General features: G+C 54.7%; 1 protein-coding gene across 1 annotated transcript in view; it reads right to left on the reverse strand.

The window, feature by feature from the left end:
- Positions 1-373: 373 nt before the first annotated feature.
- Positions 374-22,376, reverse strand: part of Mrc2 (mannose receptor C type 2) — a 51,593-nt gene continuing 29,590 nt past the window's right edge. Inside the window, 25 exon segments of the mRNA XM_047546334.1 lie at positions 374-1,723; positions 1,836-1,862; positions 2,290-2,469; positions 2,662-2,781; positions 3,117-3,266; positions 3,358-3,526; positions 3,667-3,905; positions 4,438-4,546; positions 4,705-4,868; positions 4,991-5,105; positions 9,051-9,193; positions 9,506-9,606; positions 10,224-10,291; positions 10,392-10,552; positions 10,809-10,844; positions 10,951-11,089; positions 11,577-11,679; positions 13,002-13,144; positions 13,735-13,952; positions 14,549-14,697; positions 15,133-15,248; positions 16,662-16,769; positions 18,175-18,329; positions 18,461-18,649; positions 22,017-22,160. Coding sequence (XP_047402290.1) covers positions 1,503-1,723; positions 1,836-1,862; positions 2,290-2,469; positions 2,662-2,781; positions 3,117-3,266; positions 3,358-3,526; positions 3,667-3,905; positions 4,438-4,546; positions 4,705-4,868; positions 4,991-5,105; positions 9,051-9,193; positions 9,506-9,606; positions 10,224-10,291; positions 10,392-10,552; positions 10,809-10,844; positions 10,951-11,089; positions 11,577-11,679; positions 13,002-13,144; positions 13,735-13,952; positions 14,549-14,697; positions 15,133-15,248; positions 16,662-16,769; positions 18,175-18,329; positions 18,461-18,649; positions 22,017-22,160 — 3,467 coding nt within the window. The 3' untranslated portion in view covers positions 374-1,502.

Here is a 22,376-nt window from a genome sequence, read left to right on the forward strand (position 1 = left end):
AACAGCAGCAGCAAGCAGTTAAGGTGCACCTACTGCACGCACTCAAAGGCACTGCTGTTTTGCAAGGACGATCTCCCTTCATTGGTAAGAACCCTTCCTACAGCCCTAGGAGGGGGTCCTCCCCTCCCAGCTCACACAGGGAGCTCCGTGCTATTGGGCATGGGTGGCCTGAGTTCTCACCCACTCTCTATCGCCCAGGAACAGAGAGGATGAGCAGGCCCAGGGGGTCGATGGAGTGTCCCCAAGAGCCCAGAGACAGAAACAAAATGACAGGCTGCAGAAATGACACGATTCAGGCTCCAAAAACTGATATTTATCTCTAAAGGGACGTGAGGAACCAGGTTCAGCAGAGGACAAGGCAGGAACCCTTATCTCTCAAGCCTCTGGAAGGTGTTTTATTTGTTTGCTTTTCTTTTTTTCCTTTGTTTTAAAACAATAATGGCACATTTAAAAAACCAAGAACTACAAAAAAGGGACCATGTCTTCAAGTCCATGTTCACATTGTCCCTCGCTGTGGCACTGGACTGACCCCACACTCAATCCTGGCTGGATTCCAAACTAAAAGGCACAGGGTCACCCAGGAGCCAGGGCGCTGTCCTCCTGGGACCCACTAGAGGGCAGCACCTGGCATCATCCAGGGGCTCCTGCTTCTCCCAGGTCCCTAGAACTCTGGCAAGTCCCTCTTTTCTCTCCAAATCAGAGCCAGGAACTGGAGATGTTAGGGAACTTATTTTGGTCCCCACAGGGGACTCTTTCAGGGACAAAGCCCTCCCCCGACCGGCAGGAGATGACACCCCAGCCTATCCCAGCTCCCCTTTGGGAGGATGGGGTGTCTCTCCCAATCCTGTCTCCGGCCTTGGAGACTCCACACTGGTGCCCTGGTTCTCAGGCCTGACCTACCCAGGCCCCTCCTGCCACACCGCATGGCCATTCCAGCAAACACAAGAGTGACAGATATGCAGCCGCCTCAGCTGACCCCCACCAAGAGCAAGTGGGCTCCCAAACTCCAGGGCCCTGGCTCAGAAGGAAGAGCTGGGTGAGGAGAGGAGAGGAAGAGGGCAAGGTGAGGGGTAAGGATGGATTCAGGTGGCCAGGTGGAAGGAGAGAAGCAACAGGGAGCTGCCTGAGGGGACAGGGCAGGCTCCCCAGGTCTGCAACAGGAAGAGGGTCTTGGGGCGCGGATCAGCAGGCCTGGGCTGGGGAGTCCGGGAGAAAGGCAGAAAGAGCTCCTGCAGGCCCTCCCATCCTGCCTCTGTCACTGCGGGGCACAGGCCCAGGTGATAAGACCTCGGGCCCCCAGAGCAGGCAACGCCATGCTGCACTCAGCAGGGTCTTAGTCCAGGCCTCACAGGGGGTAGGACCGCCCCCCAGTCCTGGCTCCCAAGAGCAACTCCCAAGGACCTCCTGCACAGGCAAGCTGGACTGGTGACTAGTGGGGGCCCGCCGACCCATGGCCCCAGGCTCCCCAGATCCAGCCCCGGGCCCTGCCCACGCCCTTGGCTCTAGTCTTGCTGCTCGTTCATTTCCATGTCGGACACCAGGATGTTCTTCTCTGTGGCCTCGCCTGGGCCGGAGCTGCTGCGACTGTAGCGGGCACCCTCGAAGGACCCACGCTCAACACTCTGTCGCCGTCGGTAGAGGATGAGGGCCGCGGTCAGCAGGGCCAGGAGCAGCAGCACTGCCATGAGCACCACCACCAGGGCCGCCGGGTTCTCGGGGAGCGCTGCTGGGGCGGCAGGGACATCAGGCCGCCAGCCCCACCCGCCCTGGTCGCACAGGCAAGGGGAAGAGCCACGGGGAGGACGCGTCCCGTCCCGGCACCGCTGTCCACTCACCTGATGGGGAGAAGCTGCTCTCCTCCGCTGTGGCAAGAGGGAGGGGCTGGTTAATACGTCATCGGGAGAGTAAGGACAGTAGCTTCAGCCGACATCTGCGGAGCACTTGCTAAGTGTCACACCCCCCACTCACTCACTCTGTGAGGCAGGCACGGTTACCATTCCCATTTTAAGTCTCAGAAAATGGAGGCCACCGGTTCAAAGAACTGGTCCCCCATCACAGAGCTGGTAAGTGATGTGCCCTTAACCTCTGCAAAGTGACAGGGGCTTGCTGTCTAGTTTGGAAGGTATGTCCCATAGCCAGTCCTTCCTACAGATTAACGGACCCCAAAAGAAGACCCCAGCCGCCCCAGGTCTGCACCTGCCCTCCCACCCACAGTGCCCCCTGAAAACCCTGAGACCAGTTTCCTGGGGCTGCAAGGGACTGAGCTGTGCCTGCAGGATGCTCACTCACCTCGAGGGAGCTTGCAGACCACACCCATGGTGACGTTGGTGCAGGCGCCCGGGCGCCATAGCCCACTGCTGCTCTGGATCCAGTAGCAGCTGTTGTGGCTCAGCATGCTGGGACCCAGGCCAGGGGGCCCCCAGTTGGAGTAGTTCACAGCCGTGTTGTCCTGCCAGACCAGCATGCCGCCTGTGGGGAAGAGGGCACTGAGGGGACGTGGGGGCCGGGAGGCAAGGTGGCCAAGAAGTGGGTGGGAGAGAACAGGGTCCTCCAACCAACCCTCCCCTCCCCCACCCCCCTCACCAGGGCTCCTGCAGGGCAGAGGCCTCTCCCTACACAGCCTGAGCCCTGCCCTCCCCAGCCCACGCATAGGCCACCCACCTTTGGGGTTGAAGTTCATGCCCAGCCAGGCGCCCCGACTCTGGCCCTCGGAACTCTGCAGGTGCTCCCAGACAAAAACGTTCTCCATCTCATCCAGAATGGACAGGACAGACCCGCCCGCTGGACACAAGGGAGGCCAGTATCAGGGCAGACAGGTCTCCCTAGGGTGGCAAAGTCCCCCAGAGCAGCTTCTCTGGCAGCCTGAGTAAGGACGATGTTAGTGTGTGTGTGTGTGTGTGTGTGTGTGTCTGTCTGTCTGTCTGTCTCTCTCAAGGGACCATACTATATATATGAGGTCACATAAGGTCTCTGTGTATTAGAACGTGAGGGGGACCCTGGGATTTGTGCTGCTTACAGGTAGAGTGCAGCAAGGGGACTCACGGGGTCTGAGTGCTGGTCCCCACCCGGAAGGCTCTTCCGCGAATGCCCACGTGGGCGCCGGTGCCCCCACCTACCTCTCTGGCAGCGCTGCAGCGCCTCCTTGTGGCCCAGCAGCAGCTCCATGTGGAAGGAGTAGCAGTGCTCCCTGAAGGGAATCCAGGCCGAGTCCGCCAGCCCCTGCGGACAGCTGCCATGGTAGCTTATTCTTCGGCGGGGAGGGGGCCCTGCGAGGGTGCACGATTGAGGAAGGGGCCAGCGTCCTCCCCGGGTCCACCTACAACCTGCCCACGCAGCCAGCCCATTGGTGGCACTCACCCCTGCTAACCCCACACACGGCCCCCTGCAGCTTGGTGTCGCAGCTGGTGGTGCGCCAGGCTCCGTCCACGTCCACGTAGGCGCAGCCCCCGGGCTGCTGGGGCTCCCCGTCCTGCCAGCCCACAAAGCTCAGAGGCTCCTCTGAGACCCAGGAGTACCGCCGGGAGCCCTGGGCAGAGGCCGCCATGGGTGGAAAGAAGGGGACAGTCAGGGTGGGGCGGACAGGGCAAGGGGTAGGCAGGCACAGGGAGGGGAATCCAGGCGGCCTGTGGGGGGCGGTCAGGGCCGGAGAGAGCGCCGGGAGCCCACCTCCTCACTGGCCAGCCCGATCCAGAGTGGGGTGCGCAGCCCGCGGGCAGCCTGCGTGAGGAAGGCCTGCGTGTAGGGGTCAGGAACGTGGGCCAGGCTGGCGTTGCGGCTCTCGCACAGCAGGAGGGCGTCGTGCCAGCGCAGCGGCTTCTGCAGCAGCCGGAAGGTGCCGTTGAGGTAGGAGAGCTCGGCGCCCGGGGCAGGGGGCGACGCTGCTGGGGATGGGCTCAGGGAGGGGTCTACAGGGAGGGGGGCAGTGCTCAGGCTGGGCCCTGCCCCCACGCCCCATTCCCAGGCATGAGGCTGGGTGTCACAGCCCGCAGGCAAAGGCCGGGTCTCTACCAAGCACGGTGCTTGGCACATGCTGACCCTGGGTAAGTGTCGGCGCTGTTAGTAACACGTTTTCTAACAAGTAGAGGAGAAAGCTAGGGCCTTCACCCAGCCCTGCCCGAGAAACCCCGGGCAGAGGGAACCCATGCAGGGACTGGAGGGCCCCGGACACAGAGCCCCAGTGTCCCTGACACCAGGGACACTGGCACATCACACAGCTTAGTGTCTGCCTGTCTCCAGTGGTCCTCCCATGCCCCCAAACCTTCCCCTGAGCCTTCCAGTGCACCCTGCCCCTCTGCCCATCTGCCTCCCAAGCACGTGTATGCCTGTGGGGGCGACCCCCAGGGCCTCCTGAGGTAGGAGGCCATGTTCTTTCCTCCTGTCATGACCCAAAGCAGCTAGCCCAGTGCTGGAGTTTCCAGGTTCCCTGGTGACACATACCCGTGCCCTTCTGGCAAATGAAGCCATGTGCCTCCTCCGTGCAGCTCCGATCATCCCAGCGGCCAGTGAAGTGGGCTGAGGGGCTGTGCAGGACCACTGCACAGCTGGTCTGGGGGGAAGGAGCTGCTCAGGGGAGTCCCAGCAGCTGCCCCCTCTAGTGTCACAGCTCCCAGGGGAATACCAAAAGGCTGAGGAGGGGCAACCCCATGACAAAGGCAGCCCATGGGTGCGGGCAGGGGGTGCAAGAAGAATGGAAGGTCCCCTCACCGGTTTGTTGCCACTGGGAGCAGGGGTGGGGCCAGAGGGTTCCCCTGGTGCCCAGTTGGCATACAGCAGAGGCTCCTGCTCCACCCACTGGAAGTCCCTCTGAGAGGCATGGAGGCCAATCCAAAGGTCAAAGGTCACATCAGGCAGGCTGGCTGTGATGAATGCTACAGTCCCCCAGAAGAGAGTTGTGAATGACAGGGGCAGCGCCTGCTTGCTCCTTCTAGCCATTTGGAGGGACTGTATTTGAGGACACCAGGGCCTCCCCATGGTGTCCTGTTGACTTTACCTTGCTCTAAGGGGTTTGCAATGGTGACCAGCTGGGCTTCTTGCTGTTCACAGGAGAACTGTGCCTCTGACCACTTCACCCGGTCCTGGGGATCCTGGCCCTGGATTTGGAAACACTGTGGGGCAGAAGGGGACTGTGATGTCTAGCCCCGCCTTCCTGTACCACAAACCCAGAAACTCCCACTGTGCACCCATCAGTAGCAGGCCCCGGGGGCTTTGGGGCTGTGAGAGAACAATGTCAGAACCAAGACATCTGGGTCTCCAGGAGCAAGGACCCCATGCTCCAACCTGGCAAAGCGGATTCACACATGCATGCCCATCTTTTGGGAGATTTTTTAAGGGGAGGATTTCTTTGGACCACCAGGTGCTCTACTGCCCTGGTGACAGTGCACGAGCCAAGCCCTGGGAAGACGGAGACAAGATCCATCTTGCTTCCTGCTAGGCAGTCTTCTGAACGCTGTCTGATGTCCATTATCTTGCTCTTTGAGCTTATATGATCCACCCCCAGCATACTTTCCTCTGTCTTTTTGGATATTCTGTTAGGTCTGTTGACTTTACATGTTTCCCCTATCTTAATTACTTCCGTAAGGTCAAAAGAACCCCCTGTGGGAAATCTTTTTATTGAGTGAAGAAACGATGATTTCCAGCAATTTCCAGTTCAGAGATGGCATGATGGGGAAGAATGGGTATAAAGAAACTTTGGAGTAACAAAGACAGGGGTGAGGATGGGGCGAGAGGAGGAGGAAGTCAGAGGCCAGCTCTGGCTTTACCTTTCTGGCTTCCATGTACTCGTCCATAAAGTGGGAATGAAAACTCATCTTTTGGGGTCATCTGAAGGATTAACAATAGCATGACAGAGTAGGTGCTTGCCCAGGGAGCTCTCTACCGATTAGCTCTAGCACCAGCTTATTGACTCAGATGACAGATTTGGGATAGAAAATTGTGAACCCCCCTGGGGATGTAGGACAGTGGTAGAGTGCTTGTCCTAGCACTAAAAGAAAGAATAAGAATTACAAACCCAGAAATATTGCAAGAGGTTTCCTTGTTGCTGTTATTGTTTTAGGTTTGTCACCAAGCTGGTGGATTTTATTTCACCAAAGTAGTTCAGAGTCATGCTGAGGCCCCATTTAAATAACAAGTAGGATGAATCACAATATTAGAAGCAGCAAGGTCACACGAGTATTAGCAAGAAGTATCAGGGCATCCAGGCATGAGCAGGTATATTAATCAGGATATCAGTACATTAAGCAGTAGGGTCCCAAGCCAGCAGCCCTGCCCTCCAGGAGCTGAGAGCCAGTGGGAAAGGCAGACCTGAAAAGGCTATACCTACATCCAGATGCTCAAGAGACGCAAAGGAAGGCACAGAGCTGGAAAGCAAGGATAGTGAAGTAGCCAATAGGTTTTTGAACTTCCAAAGTTTCCTAGGAGGTAGGAGAGTGACTGGTTTCATTATAATGATGCTGACAAATTAAGAAAGGGACTGATTACATATGTAAAATAGATTCAGTTTAATTATTAGGTGGAAGAAGACATTGAGAATAAGTTTCCAGAAAAATCTATAGATATTGAGAGAATGCCCAAAATATGATACTCAGAAGGAAAAAGCAAGATATGAAATTGCATTATTTAATATGATCTCAATTCCATGGGAAAAGGTAAGAAGGAGAGTAATAAATACTGATAGTGGGTGATCTCTGGAGAACATGGGTGAGTTTAGTTTTATTTTTTCTGTATTTTCCAAAGTTTTAATAATATATGTCTTAATTTTTTTTTTTTGTATATGTAAAAGAGGGATAGTAGTATCTTAAGTGTTCTAAGGAGGGCAAGGAGGCCCATGGCACTAAAGCCGGCTGCATTCTAATGTGCAACAAGGATTTATGGATTATATTATCTAGAATTAGCTAATCTAATCCTCAAAATAGGATAAGTGATCTTAAAATGTCCTGCAAAGAAGCCTGGCCAGAAGTTAATACTGATGCAATGATGCCCACACACAACAAAGAGACAACGGACTCACAACAAAGAGACAACGGACTCACAACAGAGACAAGGGACTTTTTTTCCTGGTATAAACTCTTGGTGTGTGGGGGGGTGCTGATACTGGGGATTGATCCATAGGCACTCTACCTCTGAGCTACACACCCAGTCTTTTTTATTTTTTATTTTGAGACAAGGTCTTACTAAGTTGCCCAGAATGGACTCAAACTTGCCATCCTCCTGCCTCGGCCTCCCAAGTCACTGGGATTACAGGTATACACCACTGTACCCGGCTTCCTGGTATGAGCACTTTGTTAATGCTGGGTAAAAAACTAAAGGTCAAGATGGGCGTGGTGGCGAATGCCTGTAATCCCAGCAGCTCAGGAGGCTGAGACAGGAGGATTGCAGTTTCAAAGCCAGCTTCAGCAACTTAGTGAGACTATAAGCAACCTAGTGAAACCCTGTCTCAAAAAAAAAAAGGTGGAGGCTGGGGATGTGACTCAATGGTTGAGCACCTCTGGTACCAAAAAAAAAAAAAAAAAGTAAAAAATCAAAGGTCAAATCAGGTCTAATAATTCAGCCCATGGATACAAAAGGAACCATCTGGAGGGAGCATTTTGAAAATATGTTTAGAAACACACATCCGTGCTGATTAATTTTATTGCCCCAAACAGTCCTCTCTGCACACTCAAAACACTCAGGAAGAGAATTTTCAAAATGTTATTATTTTTATTAATTTTCTGACATATTTTACCCTCTTAATCAGGTCTTCTGAGTCATTTATGAGGCAGATGGGAAGAAAGAAATTTACTATCCAACTCTAAAGCAAAAACCTTTGTTTTGTTGGTAGAAATCACAATGGATCAGACTGAGTTTTTTTTTTTTTTTTTTTTGCGGTGCTAGGGATTTGAACCCGGGACTTGTGCTTGCGAGGCAAGCACTCTACCAACTGAGCTATATCCCCAACCCGACTGAGATTTTTTTAAAATAATGAAATAACAGAAAGACAAGGACCACATGATTTATTCACATGTGGAATGTAAAAAAGTTGAGTTGAGAGTAGAAAGTTGGTTGCCAGAGGCTGAGCAAGTAGGAAGGAGGAAGGATGGGGGGAAGGCTGATCGGTGGGTACTAGTTATAGTTGAACAGGAGCAAGAAGTTCTGGGGTGCTGTTACACAGTAGGGTGACTGTAGCTACGATATACTGTGTATTTCAAAAAGCTAGAAGAAAGAATTTTGAATGTTTTTATCATAAAGAAATCATAAATGTTTGAGAAGACAGATATGTTTACCCTGAGTAAAACATTACATATTGTATACATGCACTGAAATATTACATGGTATCCCATAAATATGAAATTTTGTTTTTATATATCACTTAAAAAGTAAAGTTAAATTTAAAAACTAGGATATTAATTTTCTGTTGCTGAGAAAAAAAATAATGAAATATATGCCATCAAATGGTTCTTATTAAAATCATTTAACTATTTAAAAAATTTTTTAGTTATAGATGGACACAATACCTTTATTTTATTTGTTTATTTTTATGTGGTGCTGAGCATCAAATCCAGTGCCTCACACATACCAGGCAAGGGTTGTACTACTGAGCTACAATCCCAGTCCCAAACTATTTAACTTAATAATTATTATATTTGATCATTTGAGTGAGCCCAATTCATGCCATTAATAATTTTTAATTTAAAAATTTTTTTTAATTTTTAGCTAATGCTTCAAATCCTTTTGTTCTTTTACCACATATAACATTAGTCACATTAGTGTAGAAGTAAATATGTATTTTATGGACACACATACATCTATACACAAATAAAATGTGCACACACATAGTTTGGGTATGTATGTTCAATATTTTGTTTTACTAATAAAAGAGTTTCTTATCCAAAAGTGTGGCAACCTCCAATGTAAAAAATTCACTGAAGTCTTTGGACAACCTCAATTCCTGATAGAATGACTACACTGTCATTTTCCAAGAAGTCTAGCCCTGGCACTGGGGACAAGTAAAAGCCAGGTACGTGGGTACAGGCGGATGCTGTGACTCCTTCGGATGCCCTCTCCCCACTGCCTACCTTGTTGAGGAACTGGTTCCAGCCAGAGGGGCAGCCCCCCAGGGCTGCAGGGAGCAGGTCAGGCGACTGTGGCTCTCTGGTGCTGTTGCTGCGCTTGCAGATGTAAGGCAAGGCTGTCAGGCACTTCTGGTCCCCCCAGTCCTCTGTGAAGGGAGAGGGAAGGCAGTCACCCCCAGGGCATGGCACAGCATGGCTGGCAGCACTCTCCACCTCATGCCCTAAGAGGACCCTGGGCTGGGACTCAGGGCCTATGTCCAGCTCTGAACTCAAGTCCTCTGGCATGAGGGTCCTGGAGACAGGACGAACCCTCTCTGGGTCTAGCCTTTCTTGGGTTCAGGAACAAAAAGAATACGAAGAGACTGATGGCCTCTGCTGGGGCTCATCTTACCACCCCCAACACTGACCCTCTCCACGCTGATGGGACCCTCTGTGTCCCCCAACCCCGTCACCCTCACCTCGGCTGGCAGTCATGTACACACACTTCTTGTCCTTGCCAATGGGCCGAGGTTTGCCTGGTGCCCAGGAGATGAAGTTTATAACGGAACCGTCGGTCCACCTGTAACAGGACCGAATGGGGTGACTCCATCACTAACCGGGGCTCAGCCTCCCCTGTGTTGCAGTGGGAGAAAGGGGAGTGGGCTCAGGGCTGAGGGTGTAGCAGCTGGAGACTGAAGAACAGAGCCACAGAGCTCAGTTAGAGATCCAAGGACCTGAGGCCCCAGGAAGGTCCAGCCCTCCCCAGGCAATCCTTTCTCTAAGATGCCTGGAAACCTCAGAATGGGGGGTCCAAGGGACTCCCAGTCCTTCTGCCTCAAGCCACTGATGCATGGTGGGCATGGAATACAGTGTCCCCTCTGAGCTGTTATATGTTCTGCCCATATCCTGAGAGGATTTGTTCATGACAAACAACCCCAGACATAACAGGAGCTGCCATTATTTAGGCCCAATATGTGCTAACCGTGGTGCTAATGACTTCCCTTTGTTATTGCAAATTCTCACAAGAATCCTAGAAGGCAGGCTCATTATTCCCGCTTGCAAGATAAGGCCCGAGAAAGGCCACAGCCAGCAAGAAGGGCTGGATTCTGGTGTAGCGCTGTCTCTGCGAGTGGGCAGCCTCCCCACCTCTAGCCTGGAGATGCAGGGGTTCATCCACGCATGCGCCCCTTCTCCCACCTGAAGCGCCCGTCGCTCTCGGAGGTGTGCAGGCCGATCCACCAGTGCTGCTCCTGGCCCCGGGAGAACTGGGGAAGGGGGGGCAGGTGAGGGTTGGCCGCCTCCCTGCCCTCAATCCCAGACCTGTCCTCTCCCAGCCCACAGCCCCCTGCTGCCTCTCATGCCCACCTTCTGCAGGTTGTGTCCCAGAAAGTCCAGCTCCGCCTGGCTATGCACCGAGGTCAGCTCGGCCTGGAACCACGTGCAGATGCGCTGCGCCTGCACCCACGTGGAGTGATGCTCGAAGAACTTGTACTCCGCCTCCTGGAAGCGCAGCCACTCCCGCCGGCCTGCGGGAGCAGCGCAGGAGGTGGGAGGCTGGCTGTGGTTGCCGCCAAGCCCTGGAGGGCACCGCGGGGCAGCGCGGGCAGGGCAGAGCCAGGGCAGGCAGCGGCCTGCAGCACAACGGCCCTGCGCTTTCCTTCGAGACTGAGGCATACAGGGCTGCGGGGCCCAACCCCAGTCCACTCAGTTCCCTCTCCGCCGGAACCCCTCTTCCCCTTGGTTTTGTACCTGGACCCGCTGGGTAGCGACTGGGGGCCTCACCTTGAGGGCTGACGTCCGGATCCCGCACGTCCACGCCTACAGAACAAGGACGAAAATGTTGCAGGGGACAGGAGACACTCCCCAGCACCCCCGGCCCGCCACCCCTCACTCTCTTCTGCGTCCCACATGCCACCCCCCCAACCTCTAGGGATCTTGCAGATCCAGTCGAGCTGCGTCTCGCACTGCATGGCCACCCACTGGAGGGAGGCCAGGTCAAGCACTGCACAGCCCCGGATGTCATCATCGTCGTGCCGGCTCCGGTCGAAATTGTGGTAAGAAAACTGGAGGAGGGTGGGGGTGAGGGAAGAAGAATGTAAGTAAGGCACGAGAGGCGCAGGCCGCCCCATCCCCAGGACAGGGGAACACGGTAAGGCCTGGCCTGAGCTAGGAACTATCAACCTGGGCTGGGCGACCCCTCTTAAACTGAAGTTTTTTCTTTCTTCCCCCCCGCCCCCCCCCCTTTTTTTTTTTTTTTTTTTTTGCACCAGGGGTTGAATCCAGGGGCACTTAATCACTGAGCCACATCCCCAGCCTTTTCTTTTCTTTTCTTTTCTTTTTTTTTTTTTTTTTAATTTTGAGACAGGGTCGCGCTAAGTTGCTGAGGCTGGCTTTGAACTCGAGATCCTCCTGCCTCAGCCTCTGGAGCCGCTACACTGCCGGCTGGCTTCCAAGAGGCCCTGCTTCCAGGAAACTCCATCCACACCAGGCCCCACCCAGAAGCCAGCCCCACCCGCATTCTGGTCCAGCGCCTCCTCCTGTCCTCCTTACCCCTAGGCCGTCACTCCAGCGCCAACTCTGAGCCCCGCCAGGGTCCCGCCGGTTCAGGCCAATCCAGAACCAGTGCTGCTCATGGATCTCAGGCTCTGATTCACTTCAGCAGAACCCAGGGCGGGACAGAAGAAAGGGGAGGAGGTGGGGGAGAGCTGCAGGCATCCAAACACCTGGCTACTCTCATCTGTGACCTGGGCATTCCCTAGTGCCTTTCCACCTGGACTTCACAACTGGCCCACTAAAGCATTCTTTTGGTGGGTGCTGGGGGGCAGGTTGCTCTTGTTTTGTTTTGTTTTATAACAGTCTCTCCCTAGAGATAAGGACAACTGGACCAGGCTCCCTGCTCAAGGCTCAGTGGCCTGGCTCCCCTTCCCTTGGCTTCCCCTGCTCAGCAAAGTTCTGCGTTAGGAAGTTGTTGGGCATGTAGCAGCAATCTGAGACTCTGGAGTTAAATAAAGCTGGATTCAAGTCCTGGTTCATCCAGGGGCCAGCTCTATGACCTTGGCAAATAACCTCACCTCTCTACCAGGGTCAGTGGAAACCTCTACTTCCCAGGGTGTTGAGAGGATTGAATGAGGATTGTGTGTTTAACTCAATACCCAGTGAGAAGTGATAAACGTGAGCTATTATAATTATTAGTCAAATTCTTGATGATTGCTGAGAAGATATCCCTGGAATTAACTCGTTTGGATTTTTCCAATCTAAGGGATGACAAATGCTGTGTATCTGAATATAGTAGTTGGAGCCCACAGCCCAGAGGTGGAGTCCTGGAGGGATCACCAAGGGCAGAGTTGCAACCTTTCTCCTCCTACTGCAATAGTTTGGTGTTCTTTGCGTTGTTTTGACCAGGGATTGAAACCAGGGGTGCCACGTCCCCAGACCTTTTTTAAAACTTTTTATGTTGAGACAGCGTCTCACTAAGCTGCTCAGGGCCTCTCTAAATTGCTGAGGCTGGCTTGGAACTTGCAACCTTCCTGCTTCAGCCTCCGGAGTTGCTGGGATTACAGGCCTGTGACACAGTGCCCCAGCTCAGGATAGCTCATCATGGAGTGGGTTATTGTGGGATGGTGTCAGGCAGGGGGCAAATGCTTAACTTGAGTCAGCGTGTAGATTTATAATGGAAAGTCTGCATTTGAGGGTGTTGCTCGCTCCGTGAGGCTTGTGAGCACATAGAGTCTCCTATGAGTGAATGGATCACACCCGTGTGTTTGCCCAGGTCTCCAGGGGACCATGGCTACTTCAGAGGGACAGGATGGTCCTGGCATTAGTGGAAGACACACAGGTTATTCCAAGCCCTCAGACAGGCCCCTCTGGGGTCACCTTCACTCTGCCCACCCTGCCTCTTGCCCACCAAAGCCAAGAGTCTAGCAGCCATGCCTGCTCCCGCGCGCGCATCGGCAGCCCCCGTCCCAGGCTCAGTACCCAAAGATCTTGTTGAGCATGTTGGCTACAAAGTGCTCCTCCTCGTAGCTGGCCAGGCTCAGCAGCTGGGCCCCCAACTCCTGGCAAGCCCCTTGGGCCTGGATCCAGCTCTTTTTGTCCTGCAGCCGCTCTGAGCTGAACACCTGCAAGAGCAGAGGCCAGCTGTCTAAGCAGTCTCCACTGGCCCACCTCCCCAGGTGGCACCTGTCCCCTGACCAGTGGGACGACCTGGGCTCTAATCCCAGCAGAGCCACAGCCTGCTGCAGGCAAGTCCCTTCCTCTCTCTGGACTTCAGTTTCTGCATGTGATAAAAGACCCTGGACTACATCAGTGGCTCCCAAACCTGGCCTATTACCACACCCTACCCAGGCCTACCAAATCCAAAGCTCCATAGTGACAGGCTAGACTTTATTTTTATTTTATTGTATTGTTTTGTGGTGCTAGGGCTCAAACTCAGGCCTCACGCATGCGAGGTGAGGAATCTCAGGTTCCCTGGGTGATTCTGAAGTACATTCTGCCCCAATATGTGGGACCTCCGACACTGATGATCTGTACCATTCCTTCAATTCCTCAAATGTTTACTGAGCATCTAATATGTGCCAGGCCTCAGATTCCACTGATGAGAGTTTCATCAGAAATGACTGCTATCTGCAGTACGGTGTCTCCCAGGCCTCCCAGGTGAGCGGCCCCTTTGCCCTTGCCTGCACCCCACCATGCCAAAAAACTGCCATACCTTATAGCAGTGCCGGAGTTTGGGGTCTGAGGCCCAGCCCTGGGGACAGGAGCCGGTAAGGCTGGGCGTGGGGTCCGGTCCTGGCAGCTCTGGTGTCACTGGTGTGCCCAGGCTCTGCCGGCAGATGTAGCGAGCCCGGAATGCAGTGCAGTTCTTCACCTCCCATAGCCCCATGGCGCTGCCCGTGGCCAAGGCCACACAGCCCCCACGGCTGTACCCTGAGAAGGGAGAACCACAGACTGAGGAGGACTCACATTCTTGCAGGGCACCTCTGCAGTCCTGACTAGGAACACGCTTGACCATCTCTGCAGAGACAAGCTCTGTGGGGTCGGGGCCCAGGTGGGAGGAAGGAATGAGGCAGAGTCCTAGTTCTTTGTTTATTTACTGTGAGATCTCGGGTAAGTTGCTTAACGTCTCTGAGCCTCTCCCATTATCTCCCTCATTAGGATATGGAAAGGGTTAAAAAAGCTGATGTGAAATGGTAATAATACTAATAGGAATCCAGCGTACCACTGTATCATGCTCACTGTTCTGTGCACTTCACATATATCACCCCTTGCCATGTGTTAGCACTTCACGTATATCTTAGCCTCACGTGGACTCTTCTGAGGAAGGCATCCCATTTGACAGGTGAGGAAACTGGGACTCAGAGGATGCAGAACCAGTAAACACGTGCCTCCAGAGCCTCCTAGCCAACAGGCCACACTGGACACATGGTCATTACACTGGGAAGCCCTCGGGCTCAGTCCTGGCAAGGCAAGTCCACCATGGCCTCCCAGCTTCCCCAAGGCCAGAGCTCCTGGGGGGCACTCACCAGGCTGGTCCCTGTTCCAGTGGGTGTACATGACTTCGTCGCCGCTGAGCCAGCGGAAGGAGCCGGTGCTGTTGAGGTCCTGCAGGGCTGTCCAGAAGTACTCGCCCTCCCAGTTGTAGATGAGGCTGCTGACGAAGGCCTGCTCGAACCTTTGGGAGGCAGGCTGGTCATGGTGGGGAGTCCCCATCCCCACTGTCTGGCCAGAGGCCAGTCACCCTGCTCCAGGAGCTTGGGGGATCTGCCTGGCCAGTAACTTGCTCAGGGAAGTGAGGAACCCTGGGGGCTCATGGAGTAACCAGTCCCTCCTCTGCCATCCATACTCCTTGCCTTGCTGAGAAGAACAACGGAGGCCTGTCTTCCTGGGGCGTCCCGCCCACTCGCGCCTGTCCCCGCCCTGCCCTCGCTGGGTTGCCTCACGAATGAGTCTTCCTTGCGCTAGGCTTTCCAAAAGACCAGGAGCCCACTGGGTCTCAGAGGACTCCAAGTCCCTCTGGGCGGGCATGATGGCAGGTCGTTACTCCATGGTTGGAAGGGCTCCATTATGCCAGGACGTGGGCAAGAGGTGGTCCCAGCCCCTCCTGTACCTGTTGGTGATGGTGACCAGCTGAGAGCCATGGTCAGTGCACAGGCGCCGGGCCTCACTGTAGGTCACTTGGTCCTCTCCCAGCCAGTAGCAGGATGGGCTGTGCCATGTCCAACCCTGGCTCAAGAGAGAGGACAGAAGAGGGGCATCTTTGGAGAGGATGATGTTCCACCTTTGCCAATAAATCCTGGGGCAGGAGACGCCATCGGGGCATTGCTGGACGTGCACAGGATAGAAGCGACAGATCTGACCCCCGTGCCTGTGCTGTGTTTTGCACCTGGTCACTCCTCTCCCCTCTCCTCTCCCACCATCACCCGCAGCTGCCAGACCAGGGTAGAAGCAAGGTCGCAGTGTGGCTGATGGACACACCCATGGCCCGGCTCAGAGAGATGAGAGGCATCTAAACCAAGAGGCCCGGGGGAAATGGCTGTTTGGCTGGGAAACCAGAGATGGGAAGCTGGGGTGAGATGCCAGCTGGCAGGGCAGGCTGAGTGGTCCTCAGGGTCGGGACGGCTACAGCTGGGGAGCATGTGCCCAGCAGGGGAAGACCCTCAGCAAGAAGCAAAGACCTGCAGGAGCCAGGGCAGAAGAGAAGCAGGGGCGCTGTGTCCATGTGTCCATCAGGGGTTGTACAAAGACCCCTGGCCACACTGTGTTGATCCTGGCCACCCAGCATCCTCCACACACATTCCAGGTGGGCCCTGGTGCCAGGCACTTAGGAATCCCTCACCATCCCCTGCCTCCACCAGCCCAAGCCAAGACAGAGCCTCTGTCCCCACACTGAGCACACTGACCCCAGCCTCCTCAGCTGGGCCCTGTCTGTTCTCTCCTTCCTACCCATCTGATCATGCCCGTTGGCATTTCCTGCTCCTCTCCTGGGTGAGGGTCCAGGTTGGGTACGTGGGCTGTGGTAAGGGGCTTAACCCAAAGGGAAACAGGAACCAGACCAGCAGCAAGGGGAGGAGCCAAAGGCCACAAAGTGTCCTTTATAACCAACATCCCCTGCCAGGCTGGGGGGATGGGGCTGGGGGAGCCTGGGAGGCCCAGAGGAGAGAAATGGGTGTTCACTGGCCTGTCACTCACTTGCCTTTTATTCCTTAATCCTCTCCTTCCCTCTGAACTTCTGGAAGCCCAATAGGGCTGGGAGCATAGGAGGGGAAGGCACATCCCTGCTCCCCCAGAGGAGCCGGACAGAGGCCTGGCCAGCAAGTGGGGGGAGTCGGCCTGGGCCACACAACCTCCATCCACCATGAAGAGGCCAGGCTTGGGGGATCACCCACCCCTGCTTCTTTGTTCTCTGCTGTCCTAGGAAGCGGCTTCCCCAAGGAGAGGGGCTCAGGGCTGGGGCTGGGGACTTCCACTTCCTCCTCACAGCTCACCCGGTCCCACCCCACCCAATACCACTCCTTCAGGAGGCTGTTGGAAAGTGGAGGGAGGGATGCCAAGACAGGAGGTGCCAGCTGAGGCTGCAGGACTCCCCGGAGCCCCTCTGGCTGGCCCCACCCAGAGCAGTTCCAGAAACACCCTCACCTTCCGGCAGCCATGGTCCTCCTCAGCAGTGCCCTGGCTCAGCTGGCCTGCCTTCTTGCAGATGGACGGCAAGGACTGGTTACAGGGACTGTCATTCCAGCGACCTTCCTGGGGACACACGGTGAGGGAGAGCCTCGGTCGCCTCCCCCCAAATCTCCCCAAACTACTGGGAACCTGGTTTCTAGGCCCTGCCTGACCTGTGTGTGATTCTCAACGGTTGGCCTGACTTCTCTGCGTCTCAGGCCGCTCCTTGCGGAGGGCAGAGTTGGTGCCACAGGCCCCACGAATAGAGGACAGCACACTGAGAAAATGCCCTGAAACTTGACCAAGCACTGCCTAAGTGGGACATGGTCTTCTTTGAAATGATTTATGCCTCATTTTATAGACATTGATAACAAGCCAGCTAAGAATGTTAGAGCAGCTGACAGCAAGATAGGACTCCCAAGGTGTACAGTAGTCCCCCCTATCCACAGGGGATATGTCCCAAGACCCCAGTGGATGCTGTCTATACTATGTTTTTACACCTATGGTAAAGTTTGATCTGTCACTTAGGCACAGTAAAAGACTACAACGATAACCAAGAGTGGAACAATTATAACAACATGCTGTAATAAAAGTTATTTAAAGTCTATGAAGGAGTTCTGAAATTTCCCACTTGTTTTTGGACTATGGCTATCCTCTAAGTAATGGAAGTCCTGGAAAGTGAACCCACTGCTGAGGGGTAACTACTGGAGAACCAGGCAGAGCAGAGGCCCAGACCTGAGTCTCAGCTGATGAAGCCTGAGCCCTGCCAGGTTCCCACAGGCCCCCAGCCAGCAGCGTACGTCCCATCCTAAGGGCACCATTTCTGTGTATCCCGGCATCCAGATAGTGCCTGGCACAAAAGAGACACTTGATAAATAACTGTTTTTAAATTTTTAAGCAGCATCCCCCAAGGACAATGGCTCTGCTGTTACAGTCCCTGGCTCTGCTAGCAGTATCTGAAACAGAATGTCCCATCAGTCCCAGGGATGGGTAACCTGTCCCTGTGACTTTGTTCCCTTTTAAAGGGTCTCTGCGTGGAATGCTACATCATTCCTTCACCTAGGCACGCGCTGCCTAAGTCAAACCCACGGCCGACAGTCATAACCCCTTAATTTCTTGAGAAGACAGGCCCCTGGGCTGGGCAAAGTCCGTGGGGGCAGGGCCGGCAGACGGCAGCCCTGCTGTGGAGCCTTCACATCCTGTGGGTTCTGATGCCACCTGCTGGTGGGGAGGAGAAGCTGGCAGGAGACCCAGAGTGGCCGGCATGCCAGGCAACATGCCCAAGGCTGCAGGGGAATTAACTCCTTTAAGCCTCCAAATGACCAGCGAGGAACTTGCCCTAGGTGACTCAGCTAGCAGGGGATGGAGGTGGGATTCAAACCCTGGCAGTGTCTCCATGTGGAAGGATACAGGATGTCCTTCAGCTGAGGTGTCACCTGGAGCATGGGGGTGGACTCTGTGGCCCTGTGATGGGCAAGGAGGGTCTCACCGGCCCCCAGATGGTGACGCAGTCCTCCAGACTGTCCCGGAAGTTGTTGGGCTCAAAGGGGTGCCAGTGGGTGAAGCTCACAAGGCTCCCGTCGGACCACTCAAAATTCATCTGCAGTTTCAAATCGTTGAGGCCGATCCACAGCTCCTCCACCTCTGGGGGTGCAGCAGGAGAGCAGAGGAGAGAAGACACTGAGACCAGCCTCGGCCACCATCAGGGACAGGACAGGAGGGACAGCTGAGAGGCCCTGCCCGCCACCCTGGGCGCATGGCCGGCAGCCCCTCACCTTGCTTGATCTGCTTAGTGATGAACTCTAGCTCAGCCATGCTGTGGATGCTGAGCAGGTCGCCGCCACCCCGCAGACACGCCTTCTTGGACTCCTGCCAGCTGCGCTTCTCAGCCTGCAGACGGTAGCAGTGGCCCTGGAAGGGCTGCCAGCTTGGCTCACATTCCACCTTCACGTTGGCCCATCTGTCTGCGGAGACCCACAAGGCCACTGCTCAGAGACTGAGCCACCCAGTCTGGGTACCAACCCCCTCAGTATCAACGAAGGCAGGGCCTCCAAGTCACCCCCTTCCCCAGCCTATCCCAGATCTGCTTTCCATACCCGGAACAGTCTTGGAGTTGCTGAAGACAAAACCCTGCGGGCGGGGCTGGGGATAGAGCTCAGCTTGTAGAGTGTGCGCCTTACAAGCACTGGGCTCAATCCCCGCACCACACACACACACACACACACAAAAACCCTCCAGGGCTGCTAGAGGCCCGGAAGCAGATCAAAGTGATGGTGCAGATCCCACCCAGGACTGTATAGCCCCTCTGGCTGTGGCTCTCAGAAACACATGGGCAGGGGTCAACACAAACCAGCCCCTGAGCTTCAGTTTCTTCCTGCTAAGAGAGTCAAACCTAGCTTGTGACCATTTTGCTTAATAAATGGATCTGCCATTGTTCTCTCAAATAGCATTCATCGCGTGCCAACTCTGCGTTGGCCTGGGCAGTCTTGGTGAAGGCAGTGGTGTGAGGGGACAGATGGATGAGAACTGAGGGACCATGATAAAATGGGCCCACTGAGCTGACCCCCCACATGCTCTGCCAAAAAGCAATCCGCCTGCAGCCTGGCCTGGTCTATGTGGACAGGATATGCCACCTTCCTCCACAAACTGAGGTGGGGCAAATGTCCAACGGTCAGTGTGGGTAAGAGGGAGGATGAGGCTGGTTATCAAAGAGAGAACGATGGGTCGTTAACCTCCCCAATTGTGCTCCTGGGCACTCTGAGTTGCTAACGATCAACCTCCATAGAAAGAAAGAGAGACAAGAATTAAAGAGAGGGGTTCTGGGGTCTATAAAAGAACAAGACGCACCCCCTCCCACCGAAACCAATTCTGGGACCCTTGTCTTTGGAGAAGTCTGACTCTGTCCCTTTCTTAACTGAAATTTGCCTCAGCATTTCTTAGGTGTTTAATCTTCAACACTGGAGAACAAGGACCCATTCCTGATCACCAGAGCAGGACCCAGTCCTGCGCACCAGGAGTCGGAGGCCTGGCGGGTGAGTACGCAGCCACAGCAAATTGGCTGCATCTCCTGACCAGGATTCCTCCTGCCCCTCTCACACCCCCAACTCCTCTCCCTGTACCCTGGGGCCCTGCCATGCCCGCACTTTGGTACATTCCGAGTTCACCCTCAAGGGACTGGGGTCAGAGGCGGGCTGAGGCCGACAAGCCCTCACTTGGGTCTTGGCAAAAGAAGAAACAACTTCACCAAACCACCCACAGTGTGAGGCTCAGGCAGGATTCCGCCTGGCCAGGCGGGAAGGCGTGTGCCCACTGGAAGCATCGCTCCAGACTGGGATTCTGAGACTAGCTCCATCCCCACCAACCGCTCCGGCTCCAGCCATACCTTTTGCTGGAGACCGGGCCGGGTGGGAAGGCCGCGAGCTGGAGGGCTCGCTCCTTGGCTCAGGAGCTGTCAGTCACCTCTTGTTAGTCAATGAGTTAAGACCCGAGGCTGCCGCCCTAGACAGAACTGATTTTTAGTGGCTGTTCAGACCAGAGGGGACCTCAGCAAGGGAGGAAGGTCGCTCAAGGAAAAGGGGTAGCTCGGGGAATGTGGATGCTTTCAGGCACAGGGGCGACTGCCTCCGAAATGGCACGTCTTACGTAATGAGACCCGGAAAGCAGAACCCCTCGAGCAGCTACTTAGAAAAATGCCTTGTGCAGAGAGCTGGGGTCTGGGGTGAGAGGAAAAATCTGAGGCCACAGACATATCTGCAGGCTGGAGGAGGACTCACCCTAGGGGCCACATAGGAAAGACTCAGGGGACAGAGCCTGCATTGGGGAAGACCTGGGACTGGTGTCTGTCTCAGGTTTCCTCCAGCAAGAGGTGGACACCCTAGATGCTGCTGCTCCTGACCCTCTGGGCAGGGGATGACTGACACTCCGAATTCGTCCTTGAAAAGACTTTCATGGTCTGGAGCAGAAGTTTGGCTCTGTAAGCTGCTTGTTTTCTGTGGGTTTGTGGATTTTCCTTTTTTCTGGTTTTGCCATATGTTCCCCATGAAAACCCTCCTTTACCGACCCATGGCTAGCTGGACAGGGGCAGCAGCACCTTCAGCCTACACTAAGAACCCCGCCACTCCGTACAGAAACGCTCCTTGGTGCCAGGCAGGCACTCCAGCCTTACTCTTGGCAACCCTGCAAAGGGAGTGAATTTCTTCCCAATTTGTAGGTGAGGACTCTGCATCTCAGAGACAAGGCTGCTTGCCCAAGGCCACACACTAGTAAGGGGCAGAGTCCCCAAAGCAGGTACTGCCCATCACCCCAAACTCCCCCATCAGGCCCCTGGAGCTATCTCAATGAACCACAAACGTGAGCTAGAAGACTCTCCCGGCTTAAAACCCTGCAAAAGCTGCCCACAGCCCCACCCAGACTTTGCCCAGCAGCAGCCAAGCCCCTTCAGGGACTGGCTGCAACCTGCCTTTCTAAACTTCTCATCACCATGCCCACAAGCTCCTGCTCCCCTCCCCATACCTGCGCATGAATCACCTAGGGATCTTATGAAGTTCAGGCTGTATTGGATTGACCCCAGGGATGCTTTACCACTGAGCCACATCCACAGACATTTTTATTTTTTATTTTAAGACAGCGTCTCTCTAAGTTGCTGAGGACCTTGCTGAATTGCTCTGTGATGCTCCCGATCAGCCTCCCGAGTGGCTGGGATTACAGGCATGTGCCACCACGCCTACTTCTGATTCAATTAACCAGGTGCAAGGCCTGCGGTCTGCATTCCTAAACAGCTCCAAGGTGATGCTGTGCTGTGGTCCCAGGACCAACCACACTCTAAGAAAAGTCTACCCTCCAACCGAGCTGCATGATTCACCACGCCCCGGAGCTGCCAGGTGCACGTCCACGTCTCCACACCTTTGCACATGTGGTTCCCTTTGCCAGAAATGCCTGTCTCTCAACGTTTGTTGGTCTTTTAAACTCCCATTCAACTTGAAAGACCCAGGTCAAATGTCGCTTCCGTAAAACCTTCCTTAAATCTCAGAACCTTAATTAGCTTCTTCACTAGCACTTCTTACGCATATTTTTATAAAAAGTCCATCACTCAGAATATTGTAACAGTGTGTGAAGATGTCCGTCGCCTCTAGCAGACTGTGGGCTCCCACAGGGCACTGTATTGTCAGCATTTAACACAGTCCCCATCCAAGGTTCTCCAACTGAATTCATGGCACATTCCGATTGGTTCAGACTATAGCTGAACAAGTGGGGGACAACAGGGAGGACCAGCCTCACCATGGAAGAGCAAGAGGAGAGGCTGGGTCAGCTGGGCCAAGGCCTGTGGCTCACCTGGCGGGGTGGGCTCGGCGGTGGCATTGGGTTTTTTCTTGCACACATAGGGCAATGCGATGCTGCAGTCGCGGTTCTGCCAGCCACCTGAGGACTCGGTGCGGATCACTCCACAGTTTTCCTCGCTTGGGTTGTCCGGCTGATCTGTGGGCCAGGCAGGGCGCCAGCAGAGAGAAGTTCACACGGTGGCCCCTGGAACCTTCCTCGGAGTTTCTGCTCTTTTCCACTCCCTGGGAAGCCTGAACCAGCTGGAGAAGGGCAGTCCTCCACTCCAGCAAAGGGTCCTCATGCTTTCTAACCTGGGCCCACATCCCCCTGAACCCCCCTCAGCAAAGCCTACCAGCCCAGCCCTGGCATCCC

Source organism: Sciurus carolinensis, chromosome 3 (assembly GCF_902686445.1).
Source record: "Sciurus carolinensis chromosome 3, mSciCar1.2, whole genome shotgun sequence".
Lineage (NCBI taxonomy): Eukaryota > Metazoa > Chordata > Mammalia > Rodentia > Sciuridae > Sciurus > Sciurus carolinensis.